A 16,973-nucleotide genomic window follows, 5' to 3' on the forward strand; every position below is an offset into this window, starting at 1 on the left:
GGCTCGAACAACGCCCCTCGCTGGGCTCGAACACCGTCCCTCACTGGGCTCGAACGGCGCATCATGGTAGGCTCGAACACCGCCCCACGGTGAGCTCAAACACCGCCCCTGGCTGGGCTCGAACACCGCCCCTGGCTGGGCTCGACGCCGCCCCTCACTGGGCTCGAACACCGCTTCTCGCTGGGCTCGAACACCGTCCCTCGCTGGGCTCCACCTCCGCCCCACGGTGGGCTCGAACACCGCCCCTCGCTGGGCTCGAACACCGCCCCTGGCTGGGCTCGAACACCGCCCCTGGCTGGGCTCGAACACCGCCCCTCGCTGGGCTCGAACACCGCCCCTCGCTGGGCTCGAACACCGCCCCTCGCTGGGCTCGAACACCGCCCCTCGCTGGGCTCGAACACCGCCCCTCGCTGGGCTCGAACACCGCCCCTCGCTGGGCTCGAACACCGCCCCTCGCTGGGCACGAACACCGCCCCTCGCTGGGCTCGAACACCGCCCCTCGCTGGGCTCGAACACCGCCCCTCGCTGGGTATGAACACCGCCCCTCGCTGGGCTCGAACACCGCAGCTCGCTGGGCTCGAACACCGCCCCTCGCTGGGCTCGAACACCGCCCCTCGCTGGGCTCGAACACCGCCCCTCGCTGGGCTCGAACACCGTCCCTCGCTGGGCTCGAACACCACCCCTCGCTGGGCTCGATCTCTGCCCCACGGTGGGCTCAAACACCGCCCCTCGCTGGGCTCGAACACCGCCCCTCGCTGGGCTCGAACACCGCCCCTCGCTGGGCTCGAACACCGCCCCTCGCTGGGCTCGAACACCGTCCCTCGCTGGGCTCGAACACCGCGCCTCGCTGGGCTCGAACACCGTCCCTCTCTGGGCTAGAACACCGTCCCTCGCTGGGCTCGAACACCATCCCTCACTGAGCTCGAACGGCGCATCATGGTGGGCTCGAACACCGCCCCACGGTGGGCTCAAACATCGCCCCTCGCTGGGCTCAAACACCGTCCCTCGCTGGGCTCGAACACCGTCCCTCACTGGGCTCGAACAGCGCATCATGGTGGGCTCGAACACCGCCCCTCGCTGGGCTCGAACACCGTCCCTCATTGGGCTCGAACGGCGCATCATGGTGGGCTCGAACACCGCCCCACGGTGGGCTCAAACACCGGCCCTCGCTGGGCTCGAACACCGTCCATCGCTGGGCTCGAACACCGCCCCTCGCTGGGCTCGAACACCGTCCCTCGCTGGGCTCGAACACCGTCCCTCGCTGGGCTCGAACACCACCCCTCGCTGGGCTCGATCTCTGCCCCACGGTGGGCTCAAACACCTTCCCTCGCTGGGCTCGAACACCACCCCTCACTGGGCTCGATCTCTGCCCCACGGTGGGCTCAAACACCGCCCCTCACTGAGCTCGAACGGCGCATCACGGTGGGCTCGAACACCGCCCCACGGTGGGCTCGAACACCGCCCCTCGCTGGGGTCGAACCCCACCCCTCGCTGGGCTCGAACACCTCCCCTCGCTGGGCTCGAACACCGCCCCTCGCTGGGCTCGAACACCGCCCCTCGCTGGGCTCGAACACCGCCCCTCGCTGGGCTCGAACACCGCCCCTCGCTGGGCTCGAACACCGCCCCTCGCTGGGCTCGAACACCGCCCCTCGCTGGGCTCGAACAATGTCCCTCGCTGGGCTCGAACAATGTCCCTCGCTGGGCTCGAACACCGTCCCTCGCTGGGCTCGAACACCGTCCCTCGCTGGGCTCCACCTCCGCCCCACGGTGGGCTCGAACACCGCCCCTCGCTAGGCTCGAACACCGCCCCTCACTGGGCTCGAACACCGCCCCTCGCTGGGCTCGAACAATGTCCCACGGTGGGCTCGAACACCGCCCCTCGCTGGGCTCGAACACCGCCCCTCGCTGGGCTCGAACACCGTCCCTCGCTGGGCTCCACCTCCGCCCCACGGTGGGCTCGAACACCGCCCCTCGCTAGGCTCGAACACCGCCCCTCACTGGGCTCGAACACCGCCCCTCGCTGGGCTCGAACACCGTCACTCACTGGGCTCGAACAACGCCCCTCGCTGGGCTCGAACACCGTCCCTCACTGGGCTCGAACGGCGCATCATGGTAGGCTCGAACACCGCCCCACGGTGAGCTCAAACACCGCCCCTGGCTGGGCTCGAACACCGCCCCTGGCTGGGCTCGAACACCGCCCCTGGCTGGGCTCGAACACCGCCCCTCGCTGGGCTCGAACACCGCCCCTCGCTGGGCTCGAACACCGCCCCTCGCTGGGCTCGAACACCGCCCCTCGCTGGGCTCGAACACCGCCCCTCGCTGTGCTCGAACACCGCCCCTCGCTGGGCTCGAACACCGCCCCTCGCTGGGCTCGAACACCGCCCCTCGCTGGGCTCGAACACCGCCCCTCGCTGGGCTCGAACACCGCCCCTCGCTGGGCTCGAACACCGCCCCTCGCTGGGCTCGAACACCGCCCCTCGCTGGGCTCGAACACCGCCCCTCGCTGGGTATGAACACCGCCCCTCGCTGGGCTCGAACACCGCAGCTCGCTGGGCTCGAACACCGCCCCTCGCTGGGCTCGAACACCGCCCCTCGCTGGGCTCGAACACCGCCCCTCGCTGGGCTCGAACACCGCAGCTCGCTGGGCTCGAACACCGCCCCTCGCTGGGCTCGAACACCGCCCCTCGCTGGGCTCGAACAGCGTCCCTCGCTGGGCTGGAACACCGCCCCACGGTGGGCTCAAACACCACCCCTCGCTGGGCACGAACAGCGTCCCTCGCTGGGCTCGAACACCACCCCTCGCTGGGCTCGATCTCTGCCCCACGGTGGGCTCAAACACCGCCCCTCGCTGGGCTCGAACACCGCCCCTCGCTGGGCTCGAACACCGCCCCTCGCTGGGCTCGAACACCGCCCCTCGCTGGGCTCGAACACCGCCCCTCGCTGGGCTCGAACACCGCCCCTCGCTGGGCTCGAACACCGCCCCTCGCTGGGCTCGAACACCGTCCCTCGCTGGGCTCGAACACCGCGCCTCGCTGGGCTCGAACACCGTCCCTCTCTGGGCTAGAACACCGTCCCTCGCTGGGCTCGAACACCGTCCCTCACTGAGCTCGAACGGCGCATCATGGTGGGCTCGAACACCGCCCCACGGTGGGCTCAAACATCGCCCCTCGCTGGGCTCAAACACCGTCCCTCGCTGGGCTCGAACACCGTCCCTCACTGGGCTCGAACAGCGCATCATGGTGGGCTCGAACACCGCCCCTCGCTGGGCTCGAACACCGTCCCTCATTGGGCTCGAACGGCGCATCATGGTGGGCTCGAACACCGCCCCACGGTGGGCTCAAACACCGGCCCTCGCTGGGCTCGAACACCGTCCATCGCTGGGCTCGAACACCGCCCCTCGCTGGGCTCGAACACCGTCCCTCGCTGGGCTCGAACACCGTCCCTCGCTGGGCTCGAACACCACCCCTCGCTGGGCTCGATCTCTGCCCCACGGTGGGCTCAAACACCTTCCCTCGCTGGGCTCGAACACCACCCCTCACTGGGCTCGATCTCTGCCCCACGGTGGGCTCAAACACCGCCCCTCACTGAGCTCGAACGGCGCATCACGGTGGGCTCGAACACCGCCCCACGGTGGGCTCGAACACCGCCCCTCGCTGGGGTCGAACCCCACCCCTCGCTGGGCTCGAACACCTCCCCTCGCTGGGCTCGAACACCTCCCCTCGCTGGGCTCGAACACCGCCCCTCGCTGGGCTCGAACACCGCCCCTCGCTGGGCTCGAACACCGCCCCTCGCTGGGCTCGAACACCGCCCCTCGCTGGGCTCGAACACCGCCCCTCGCTGGGCTCGAACACCGCCCCTCGCTGGGCTCGAACTATGTCCCTCGCTGGGCTCGAACACCGCCCCTCGCTGGGCTCGAACAATGTCCCTCGCTGGGCTCGAACACCGTCCCTCGCTGGGCTCGAACACCGTCCCTCGCTGGGCTCGAACACCGTCCCTCGCTGGGCTCGAACACCGTCCCTCGCTGGGCTCGAACACCTCCCTCACTGGGCTCGAACGGCGCATCATGGTGGGCTCGAACACCGCCCCGCGGTGGGCTCAAATACCGCCCCGCGCTGGGCTCGAACGCCGCCCCTCACTGGGCTCGAACACCGCTTCTCGCTGGGCTCGAACACTGTCCCTCGCTGGGCTCGAACACCGCCCCTCACTGGGTTCGAACACCACCCCTCGCTGGGCTCAAACACCGTCCCTCACTGGGCTCAAACACCGTCCCTCGCTAGGCTAATAAAGCAACTAATTCTTCATAGCAATGTGTTGCTATGAATTCTTAAGCATAGAACCCATGGCACAAATACATTACAGCAATAAAAATGGAATGTACCAAATCAGCGCTGACTTAAAAGCTAACTTTCATTCCAGTGATGGCTTTAGACTATAAGTAGCTGGTGTACTGATGATGGAATTCCCCTCTCCTCTTCATTGCACCATCTGTTCTAGTTCCGGTTTCAATTAGCAGAGTACTGTTTTATTGCTTACGTCCTCTGACGCATGTGTGCACCCGTTGTCGGACCTCAACACACTTGCTGCTCAGGTGAGAGCCAGCAGCTCCACTTGGTCACCGTGCAGGTTCACCGAGTGAGGCTGGGTGACAGGAAGGTCTCAGTATATACCTGACACAAAGGTTCAGCCCAGCTTGGCTGAGCATTTGACCTCTAGCATTATTGCTAGATGTAAGATGCTTCGCAAAAGTGGCTTTGCGCCAACGTCTCGAGTACGTGGTGCTTTTAATAAAAACAGCCAAAAATACAACACAAGTTGCAAGCACATCCTGCCACATGCCAAAGTCACTTTCAACTCTGCTATTTGACAGAAAATGTGGTCTGTATCATACAGTATGACTGCACTGTTGATTTTGTGATTAGCTATCTGGCTAAGGCTGAATTCTCTAATACTTTTTGTTTACTTGCGTTTCCCTCTCAAATTGTTTGTGTTACTTTTTCTCTTTCCTTTGGGTGCATCCTCCTACACAATTCCCCGATTGAAAGGTTGGCTCCTAGTTTTTTGCTTCCCTTTATGACATACAACATTCTTACAGGGCTTGACAGGGTAGATGCAGGGAGGATGTTTCCCCTGGCTGGTGAGTCTAGAACCAGGGGTTACAGTCTCAGAATAAGGGGTCAGCCATTTAGGACTGAGATGAGGAGAAACTTCTTCACTCAGAGGGTGGTGAATCTTTGGAATTCTCTACCCCAGAGGGCTGTGGAGGCTCAGTCATTGAGTATACTCAAGACAGAGATCAATAGATTTTTGGATATTAAGGGAATCAAGGGATGTGGGGACAGTGCAGGAAAGTGGAGTTATGAAAGAAGATCAGCCATGATCTTATTGAATGGCGGAGCAGGTTCAAGGGGCCAAATGGCCAACTCCTGCTCCTAATTCTTATGACATATATCATCATCATAGGAGTCCCTTGTATCGTGGATGACTTGCTTCCATGCCAAAAAGGGATGAGTTCACAGATGTTTCAATGAAGGACCTAATAGTCCAGATCCCAAACTGCATCCTGAAGGGTGGAAGATGCCTGTGTATGGATTTTTTTAACGTGTGGTGGGCGTTGCACACCAGCCACCACACGGGCTTGACAGAGCTAGGTCTTGGTCCAGTGGCAAGGATTAACCAAGATGGCTGAAGACCAGTTCTGCTGCACAGACCTAGTGCGCACACATATCATAGTGTGGGCTGGCCCGTGCTGCCCCTGGGCCCCGAACTCACGCCTCTCCTGGGCCCCGATCGCGTCGCTCCATGATCACTCACTGCTCCTGTGCCCCAACCTTGCTGCTGCTGCTCCTGCTCCTGCTCCAATCATTGATCTGGATCTTGAAGACGTCCAATCCAGTCGCCCTCTTTGCTGCCGTCGCCCGACTGCACCAATTCGCGTTGTACCTTGCAGTGGCATGCCACCACACTGCTCCAGGCCGCCGCTCCTTTTATGGCCCCAATCTTCTGCTGGTGGGGCCACCGCATATCACAATATACACGCCTACAAATTCTCCTGTGGGGATAATGCATGATATATTTATTTGTTTCTGGGATGTGGGCATCACTGGCATTTTTTGCCCATCTCTAATTGCCCCTTGAGAAAGTATTGAGCCACCTTTTTGAACCACAGCAGTCCTTAAGGCAGAGGTACTCCCACAGTGCAGACTGTCATAGCAGTTTGGTACTGAGTGGCTTGCGAGGCCATTTCAGAGGGCAGTTAAGAGTCAATCACATTGCTGTGGGTCTGGAGTCACATATAGGTCAGACCAGGTAAGGTGGCAGGTTTCCTTCCGTAAAGGACATTAATGAACCAGATAGATTTTTACAACAATCTAGTAGTTTCATGGTCACCATTATCAATGCTAGCTTTTATATTCCAGATTTAGAAACATAGAAACATAGAAAATAGGTGCAGGAGTAGGCCATTCGGCCCTTCGAGCCTGCACCGCCATTCAATGAGTTCATGGCTGAACATGCAACTTCAGTACCCCATTCCTGCTTTCTCACCATACCCCTTGATCCCCCTAGTAGTAAGGACCTCATCTAACTCTTTTTTGAATATATTTAGTGAATTGGCCTCAACAACTTTCTGTGGTAGAGAATTCCACAGGTTCACCACTCTCTGGGAGAAGAAGTTTCTCCTCATCTCGATCCTAAATGGCTTACCCCTTATTCTTAGACTGTGACCCCTGGTTCTGGACTTCCCCAACATTGGGAACATTCTTCCTGCATCTAACTTGTCTAAACATGTCAGAATTTTAAACGTTTCTATGAGATCCCCTCCCATTCTTCTGAACTCCAGTGAATACAAGCCCAGTTGATCCAGTCTTTAATACAAGCCCAGTTGATCCAGTGGGATTTGAACTCACGTCCCTGGATTACTAGCCCAGTAACATAACCACTATACCACCATACCCATAAGTGAGGGGTGGGTGTGTTCTGAGGATGTGTGCGTGCAGTTGTGTGCATATGGGATATGTGCGCACCTGAGTATTTGCGCGTGGATGTGTGCGTGCGGGTGTGTGTGCATATGGGGTGTGTGTGCAGGGTTTGAACTAACTGCATACTCTAGACAATTGGTAATTTTACATTAGGCGTGGTTCCATTCTCTCTCTCACAGATTTATAGCGGACCTTGGAAGTGATCGACCCCTGAAAGCATACGCACCCCGCTCCATCTTAGATTTACAGATTGGGCACAGAGTGAAGGTTATATTGCCAAGTGGCAAAATCGGAGTGGGTGTGCTGAAGTATATTGGCGGATTGCCTGCTGTGCCAGAAATATGCTTCGGCGTGGAATTGGATTGTCCTGAAAATGGCCTACGCAATGGAGTGTTCGCTAGACATTGTTACTTCCACTGGTGAGTAAACCAATATGTGAGCTATGTAAATATGGAAACATTTGTGAATTTAGATTACCCTTGTCTTCCCACTCGGTTTGTTTTGATAAATGTGTCTGAAAATTTCAGGTTTGTTTCTCCGTATAATCCATCTGTGCTCAGCTGTGTGAGCTGTGGCTCAGTGGGTAGCACTCTCACCTCTGAGTCGGAAGGTTGCGGGTTTAAGTCCCACTCCAGGAACTTGAGCACGTAAATCTAGGCTGACACTCCAGTGCAGTGCTGCACTTCAGAGGTGCCGTCTTTTGGATGAGACGTTAAACTAAGGCCCTGTCTGCTGTCTGAGGTGGATGTAAAAGATCCCATCCCATGTAGAGCAGGGGAGTTATCCCTGTGTCCTGCCCAATATTTATGCCTCAATCAACATAACAAAAAAACAGATAGTATGGTCATTATCACATTGATATTTGTGCACAAATTGGCTGCCGCATTTCCTACATTACGGCAATGACTCTACTTCAAAAAGTACTTCATTGGCTGTAAAGCACTTTGAGACGTCCGCTGGTTGTGAAAGGTGCTATATAAATGCAAGTCTTCCTTTTTCTAGTCGTTGGCATCATAGATGTGGGATTCAGGGTCCAGAAACGCAGTGGTTTGGTAGAGCGTAAGTGCAGAGATTGGGGGCGGGGGAAGAATTTGGGGAGGAAAGAGGTCCCATTTAAGATTTGCTCTAAGTTCCCCCTGAAGTGAGATAGTAAGTAAGATGCATCCATCTTAGCTAAAACTCAGCCACATAAATAATGGGTTCAGGCCTGTAGGACATCATCGGGCCTAAACTCCATAATTTCTGCCTGAAGATCCATCAATCTAATTGATCTCCCTATCCAGCTGAGGAAGGTTGGTGCTGAAATCTTAAAGGGGAATTGCAGTGTTTCATTGTGCTGTTCGAGAGAAGCTCAAAACATTACTTTAAACTGAGGTCTTTTGCCAGTTTATTCTTTGCTCTTTATTTTTAAGGCTTCATTTGGAAGTCAACCTCGAGATTAGTTTTGTTTGGGAAAGTTCCTTAAAATACACTGCACTTTGGGCCGGATTTTCGGGAGGTTTGCGACCGGGTTTTCACCACGATTTGACCCTCCGTGGCGAAAACCCGGTTGCAAAGCCCATGCGGGATCCTTGGGCACCTGTTTGCAGCGGTGCTTTCAAGTATTCCAGGGAGAGGTGCACCGACATATAACGACGCGGATTGCATTACTGTCGTACTTTCGGCTCTCTCCCGACCTGCACGCCGCACCCAGAATACCGACTTGCAGCCCTGCCAGCAGCGGTCCGCATCGTCCGCATGCCCGACACGAGATTCCCAAAGCAAGCACTCTACTTGGAACTCCTACACAGCAGGCGAGCCCCAGGTGGGCAGAGAAAATGTCTCAAGGACACCCTCAAAGCCTCCTTGATAAAGTGCAACATCCCCACCGGCACCTGGGAATCCCTGGCCCAAAACCACCCTAAGTGGAGGAAGAGCATCCGGGAGGGTGCTGAACACCTCGAGTCTTGTCGCCGAGAGAATGCAGAAACCAAACACAGGCAGCGGAAGGAACGTGCGGCAAACCAGGCTCCCCACCCACCCTTTCCTTCAACCACTGTCTGTCCCATCTGTGACAGGGACTGTAATTCCTGTATTGGACAAGACAGTCACCTGAGAACTCACTTTTAGAGTGGAAGCAAGTCTTCCTCGATTTCGAGGGACTGCCTATGATGATGATGATCTTAGCAGAAAGTGATTAATGGTGACTACAGATACCGGTTTCCGCATGTCAATGCAAGGTCCTGCCTGATTCATTCATCCTTTGGCAGTCCAGTGTCAGAATCAAGCACAAGACACTGACTGGCTTCTCGGAGATGGCCATTATACAATATTACTGAGACGTCTAACACCATTGAGGAGCACCACCAATGAACTGCAGGAACGCTAGAATGAGGCTCCCTTCCACATTCTAATTAAAGTTCAACAGATCAGTGGCCTGCTGAAGGGAAAATTCAGGTGTCTAGCGGGCCTGGGGGCTTCCTTCAGTGTCCTCCAAATGTGATCTCGTGAGTTTTTGTGTCCTCCACAGTTTTGCTCCTCAGACAGCGCTGGAAATTGAGATCCCTGAGGAGTGAGATTGAGTCAGATGTTCAATGCCCTGAGATAGAGTAACTTGGACATGAGGAGGACATAAGAGGGTTACAGACAGCTGCTGGGAGACTGCTGGGAGACAGCTCGTCAGAGACCATATTATAACTCTAATACATCAATAATAATGAAAATGCTCCGCATAATTTAAACGTACAACCCGCTCAGAACACTAAAATTGGAAGTCCAATGGGAGTTCTAAGTCCATTAACTTCCTGTTCAGCACGGACCAGCCCACACTGCGATATGTGTGTGCACTAGGCCCATGCAGCAGAGCAGGTCTCCAGTCGCCTTGGGTAATCCTTGCCACTGGACCAAGACCTAACTCTGTCAAGCCCGTGTGTTGGCTGGTGTGCAACGGTCACCACATGTTAAAATAATCCATGTACAGGCATCTTCCACCTTTCAGGATGTAGTTCAGGACCTGGAATTTTAAGTCCTTCATTGAAACACCTGTGAACTTATCCTTTTTTGGCGTGGAAGCAAGTCATCCTCGATTCAAGGGACTGCCTATGATGATGATGAGAAGTATCTCTCTTTCTCTCACAGATGGCAGTTGGCTAAGCCTAGCTCGTAATTCTTTAGAGCACAAACTTGAGGTAACTGGTTGAGTGGTTGAGAGCACAGACCTACCTTGATGGTTGAGTGGCAAGGTCATAGTTCTGATGGGAGACAAGGCCCATATTATTGGTATAGGAGTCCTGAAGCTGATAGACCAGTAGTTGCGGTATGTGACTGTCTGATGATTAGTAGGGCAAGGATTTCAAGCAGGCAGTAAGACTGGTGAAGGACTGGAGGTCAGAGGCTGTGCAGTCTGAAGATCAGAGGCAGTTGGTTGCTGGTGGTCTACAGTTGCAGGAGGGCACAATAACCTGGTCGTAGGGAAGGGGTGTGGTGGGGGTGTTTGATTGCCAGCAATGGTCTATGAGGTAATCAGGGCTTTGGTCGTCTGCATGACCTGCATCATCTGTCTTGATCACATGGGCTATCTGTTACTTCTTGTAGAGTTTGTCATGCTCTCCTTGCCAACAAACAGGGCCATCAGTCCTCTGAAGACTTCACCCACTGCTAGGACATTGAGATCGGGCACGTACGTGGCCAATTTATCTGCTCTCATCATGGCTTCCTTCCTCGGTCAGGTCATTGGTAATAGAACTTCCCAAGCACACATTGCAGAAGGAGTGGGCTGGTGTGAAACGGGCAGTCGCAAATGCAGCAGGAGTAGGGCAAGGGCAGCGGAGACGGTGAGCTTTTCTATTGGCCGAGCGACTGTGAGAGGGAGAATGAAATGATGTCCATGAGGGCAAGCGGACCAAAACCAGCAGAGGAGCAGAATCTCTGAAGGCAGCATCTCTTTCTCTGCTGGGAGACATGTGGCAGTCAAATTTATTTTCAGCTGGTGGGTCAGGAATGCTGGCCTAAATAATGTTTTTAGTGCTGGGATTGCATTACAATAGGTCGAAGGCCCGTGTGGTCGTGGCCAAGGTGCCCGTTTAAAGGTTCCAGCGATCACATGTGTGAAGCAGTACGACAAAGCTAGTTTAAACGAAGAGTTTCAGTGTACAGTCTACTAAAAGTTCAGACACGTTCAGCAGAAATGACTGGGAAGAGGAGAGCAGGTTGCAAAGATAGGATGGGAGCAGATGTAAGTGACAACTGCTTTGTGAAGAATGTCCTTGCCAGCAGCCAACTTGAGAGTATATCTGCAATTTCCACGGAACCTTTTCCATGGAGAAGCCCATAGTACATTATATGGAAATTATAACATGGAAATAGGCTCTTTGGCTCAACCAGTCTGTGTTGGTGTTTAACCTTCACACGAGCAGTACTCCAAACCCATGGGCCTGCCCGGTTCCCACATCCCCTGATCCCCTTCATCAGTTTAATGTTAGTTTTTTGTAAGAGTAGAGGACCTACAAGAGTAGATCAAAAGAAAGATTTATATAGAGCCTTTCACGATCATCGGACATCTGAAAGCGCTTAACATCCAATAAAGTACTTTTGGAGTGCAGTCACTGTTGTAATGTGTGAAACGTGGCAGCCAATTTGCACACAGCAAGCTCCCACAAACTTCAATGTGATAATGACCAGATCATCTGTTTTTGTTATGTAGATTGAGGGATAAATATTGGCCAGGACACCATGGATAACTCCCTTGCTCATCTTCAAAATAGTGCCATGGGATCTTTTACATCCACCTCAGAGAGCAGGCAGGGCTTCAGTTTAACATCTCATCCAAAAGACAGCACCTCCAACAATGCAGCACTCCCTCAGCAATGCAGCACTCCCTCCTGGAGTGGGACTTGAACCCACAAACCTTCTGACTCAGAGGCAAGTGTGCTACCCACTGAGCCACAGCTGAGAGAAGCACCTTACATCCTGAAGTTTGTCCCAATGTTGGAGAATGAGAGGTTTGTATGTGTCTTTTGCACTCAGCATCAGCAAGAAGCACTCTAAGGCAAGTTTAGCTATTGACCATCCTGGGCTGACAGTGGGTGCCAGTTTGTAATAAATCATGGGCAGCTCTGTGGTATGAATGTGCGAATCACTGGGAACTCCATTGAGTTAACCCAACCCATCTTTATTAAATCTCATTGGGGAGGGAAAGAGAGGTCACTGGGCTGGATTCAAACTCTAACCTCAGAGCTAACAGTGTTGTAATCATTTCACTTTTCCCCAAAGTTCTGCCAAGCAGGGGCCTGGAATTTGTGGTCAGCAGTGAAGAGAAGGCACTCCTTGCTGGCCCCAAAGTACATTCCACACAAGAATCTCGACCCTTTGTCGAGAACTTCAGGTTTTCCAACATTCAATTCAAATCAATGGAACTTAATGGAGATCCCCTGGTGCGAACTGCTGTGACTTCAACATGCTGTCTGAGCAGCCAATCAAAGTGCAGAATTCTCACAGACAGCGAATCAGAAAGTCAGTAAGCTCTTAAAATTCTAACTTTTTAGAAATGTTCGAGAGCAGAACAAAGATTGGGATCTCACATAGGTAAAAGTCAAACCTGAAATGTTTCTTAAAGATTAATGGGGTGAAATTCCCCTGTTGTGTGCCTCCTGTTAGCGCCTCTGGGGGGCGCTAATGGAGCACAAACCAATTGTCGCCCAGGGGTGGGGGGGGGAGCTGTAGTAGTGCCCCCCCAATGTGCCCCGCTAGTAGCGCCCCGGGCTGCCATGCAACAGATGACAACTTCATCGCCGTAAGCACCGACTCCTTGGCGCACCGCGGTGGAAATTGGCCAGCAGCCCGCAAGGCTGCCATGAGCAGTTTCAGCGCCAGCCTCGCGGGTCGTGAACTGGGACGACATTCGCTCGCGGGGCGGAAGTTAAAGGGGAGTTGCGATACTCCGCGCGCTGCCATTATCTCATTTTGACCGACTCATCGGTCGGCAATTCTTGAGGCTCCGTGGCGTGGTCTGGGCCTCCTGTGTGCAGCCCGGCACTCGGTTTCGACAGCGAGCTGTGGCCTCGGTACCATGCCGCCCTGGTGGCGCTGGAGGCCGCGTGGTGCTATCGACCCCGCTCGAGTAACACCCCGGACACTGCCCCAACAGGAAGTGGAGCCTGCAACATTGCACTCTACTTCCTGTGAGGGGTGGCAACCCCAATTTAGCGGCTGGGGCGGGAGTTCCGTGCCGGGCACAGGAAGTACCTCCCCGACTGGATTACCGCGTTTCGGAGCTGTCAACGACAGATCGGGTCTTCAGGATTTCCACTTGCGCCAAATCCCGAAGCTGTGGTTAGTTTCAACGGCAAACGCTGACAGTTCATCATCCCGACCACAAATTCCGGGCCAAAATAAATGGTTGCTCTTCTTAATGATATCCAAACAGCTCTGCCTTCAATGTGATGTGTAAAGGATGTTTTTATAACTGGGTTTCATGTATTATTCATTTTACAACAGATACTTTCAATGAAATTGAGACTCATCTATTTAGCGTGAAAGTATTCCTAGTCTTCGTCATGGCAATTATCTCATCTATAACAAGGAAATTCAATGAAGCACATGTTAGAATTTTTAAAAAAACCTGCTTCAATCTCTAATGATCCTAATATTGGGAACGATCAGAAATAAAGTGCTTTCATAGAGATGCTATGGTTTTCCAATCATAGTCCAATGCCAGAAACATATATTTTGGGTAACTTGCTGAGATAGTGTCCATTCCCGGTTCTTATGTTTAGAAGCAGCGCCTAGACAGTTCCTTTACTTTCTGTTTTGGGAGTATTAGATTGTTGGCTAAATTAAAATAAAACAATTGATTAATTAGGAATTCACAGTCCCAGCAAAGCTTCCTGCATACCACACGAATGGAACTCTTCCAGAAAGAGCATTAAAACACAATGGTGAGAGTCGAGTATTTGAAATGTAGATTGATTTACATGCAGGTTAAAAAGCATTCACCCAGTCAATAAACACTGAGGAAAATAAGATGCATCTCACATACACCTACAGTGAAGGGCTCGTATCACGGAGAGTCCACACCATTCTTGTACTTCTTCCTGAAGCATTGATGTTCGCGTCGTCACCTCTCTGCAGGAAACACTCTGGTTCCGTGACTGGCCGCTCTGTTCGTTGTATGTCCGCTTCATCAATCTGGAGGAAACCTGACAGCTTCACCATGCACGACGCTTGGATTTAGTGGTACATGAGTTCAGGGAATAGCATGTACTTACCTCTAAGTAAACCCCAAGTACTGAGGCGATTTTTTCTCTCTGTCATCCATTTCTTCAATAATTGTAACCACATTCCCATCTCACCATGAAGTCCTCTGTTTATTTATTTTATAATAGATGTCCTGGGGTGGCTTCTGCTGAGGGGATTCCTGTGCAGGTTGTCTGCTCTGCATTATTGGCGGCAATGACAATCTGTTTAAAACTAATTGCAGGCTTTTTAAAAAGCCCTTTGATGAGTATCTGCTAAAGCATAGCAACTAAGTCCATTTTCCTGTACCAAAAAAAAAACATCGATCTGATTTCTCAGACACGCTTACTCATAACTAAAGATAAGATGCCCTCTGTCTCAGAGGAAGATGCCAGCTGCCATGGTTCCTGTAGCTGTGTACAGGGGTAGAAAAATAGATCATTTTCACAACTGATCTGGGCAAGGAATCTTCTGAACTCAACCAATGAAAGAAAGCAATAGTCGAGGTGGGAGTGAGATAATATATATAGTTTGAATTCCCCCCCCACCCCCCCAACTACTATGGGAGCACCATCAGCACAGTCGTGGATTAGACCCACCACCCCATTTCGGCTCACCCTTTATAGTTTTAACCTGAGGTGTCCATTAAAACGTAATATCCCATTCCTACACACAACGCACATAATTTATACCTTTGTTACTTCCACTTTTTGGATTCTTTTTATTCTACAGTAACTTTATCTCCTTTATTCTGTCTCCCATTGAGACCATGTCCTGTCTCCCCATTGCCCCTTTCCACAGTGACCCTCCCAGCCTCCTCTCTCCCCTTTCCACAGTAACCCTCCCAGTCTTCTCTCTCCCCTTTCCACAGTAATCCTCCCAGTCTCCTCTCTCCCCTTTCCACAGTAACCCTCCCAGTCTCCTCTCTCCCCTTTCCACAGTGATCTTTCCCCATCTCCTCTCCCTTCCCACTGCAACTCTCACCACACTCTCCTTTCCTTCTTTTCACTGTGATCTTCGAATATATTATGTTTCAATAATAAGTAAACAATAACCTAGACATTTTTCCTTTTTAATTATATAACCCTATTTGTTAAGCTATTCCCTCAGTTTGTTTTTTGAACTCCCTGTACCTCATCCTCCAGTTCACAATGTTTCAAGGCGAATAAACCTGTCACCTCCAGAGATTTTGTTCCCGCAGCTAATTATGCAAATTAAGAAAATGACTAACAAGTACCAAATTGTCTCTAATACAATCAGTACAAGTATAACCAGTTCTGTTATATGTAAATCTTGTTATATACAGCTTTTTTATTCAAATGTAATACGTCCTGACCAATTACTGCCTTTGGTTTTTAATGTACAGCAAGCCCAGTCAAGGCGTTTTTGTCAACTTTAGCAAGGTGTTGATGGTTCTCGAATAACAAGGATTCCTTAAAGGGGAATGCTTCCTGATTCTCAGAACCCCAAAGTGACCTCGCATGAACATCTGAATCATCGATGGAAATCTTTCCACCATGCAGCCCAAGTAATGAAATACATTCACCCACCATGTGATCGACTGTTTGAGAAGCTCCCGAGCACACAGCTCATTTAATACAATGTATTGACTCTTGAGTTTTATCTTCCTGTACCAACAGTTTCTGATCCTGTTTTAAAATTGCCAGTGATATATTTTATCCTCTGTTCCTAAGTGTGTGGCTCCTCGATTGTTTTTTACAGTCTCTTTCGGATTTTTTTAATTGGAAGGTTTTTTTTGTTGAAAATTTTACACACAGTACGTGGAGTGGTTTTTGTAACGTGCCTCTGTGTATTATGCGTGGAAATGTAAAACTTCTTAATCGAACACACGGTTACTCAGCGGTACGCCGGCGGAGATGGGTCGGACGGCCTCCAGAGCCGTAATTCCCGACGTCGTGAGCCCCTGACCTTGAGCAGATGGAGAGCGTTCCCAGAGCGGGGACAGCAGAGAATGGAAGGATGAGGTGACAGCTGCTGCTGCTGTGGTGTAGAGCCAGTTGGTAACTGAGTGACATTGTTGGATGTCTGGGAGTAGCTTGCCAGCCTGGTGGACCAGAGGGTTAATGATGCATGGCATGAACCAAAAACGGCATGTGCCAGGAGGGGATGGCAGGGCAAACATGGCCTTTCTTGGTCCATGTTGAGTTCCGCAGTCACAACTTTAAGTACATTTTGAACAGGCATTGGAATATTAGCGTCCTCTTACAGGAATCTCCAACATCTCCTTGCAAGGCTCTTATCCTAATACTTACCTCTTACACTTTCATCTCCTTGCGATCTTACCTTATATTTGATGTTACTATATGATGCCAATGTCAGCGGCTCCAAATTCCGCATCGGCGCTGTAAAGTAAACCAGACACGCTACTGCCTCAGCGAATGTAGAGAGCCCCCTATAGAAGGGGATTTCCGAAGCTCCTCCAAATACGGCAGCTCAATAACCAGTGGCCTAACAACAGCCTTGTACTTGTACTTGTACAGGCACATTGTTCGCATGCCAGACACGAGATTCCCAAAGCAAGCGCTCTACTCAGAACTCTTTCACGGCAAACGAACCAAAGGTGGGCAGAGGAAACGTTACAGGGACACCCTCAAAGTCTCCCTGATAATGTGCAACATCCCCACTGACACCTGGGAGTCTCTGGCCAAAGTCCGCCCTAAGTGGAGGAATGCATCCGGGAGGGCGCTGAGCACCTTGAGTCACATCGCCGAGAGCATGCAGAAATCAAGCGCAGGCAGCGGAAAGAGCATGCGGCAAATCTGT

General features: G+C 52.5%; 1 protein-coding gene across 1 annotated transcript in view; it reads left to right on the top strand.

Annotated features, from left to right (window-relative positions):
- Nucleotides 1-15,889, top strand: part of LOC139279394 (uncharacterized) — a 72,274-nt gene extending 56,385 nt beyond the window's left edge. Inside the window, exons 8-9 of the mRNA XM_070898511.1 lie at nucleotides 7,157-7,396; nucleotides 15,556-15,889. Coding sequence (XP_070754612.1) covers nucleotides 7,157-7,396; nucleotides 15,556-15,613 — 298 coding nt within the window. The 3' untranslated portion in view covers nucleotides 15,614-15,889. The remainder of the gene's footprint in view (nucleotides 1-7,156; nucleotides 7,397-15,555) is intronic.
- The last annotated feature ends 1,084 nt before the right edge of the window (nucleotides 15,890-16,973 follow it).

Source organism: Pristiophorus japonicus, chromosome 14, assembly GCF_044704955.1.
Source record: "Pristiophorus japonicus isolate sPriJap1 chromosome 14, sPriJap1.hap1, whole genome shotgun sequence".
Taxonomy (NCBI): Eukaryota; Metazoa; Chordata; class Chondrichthyes; family Pristiophoridae; genus Pristiophorus; species Pristiophorus japonicus.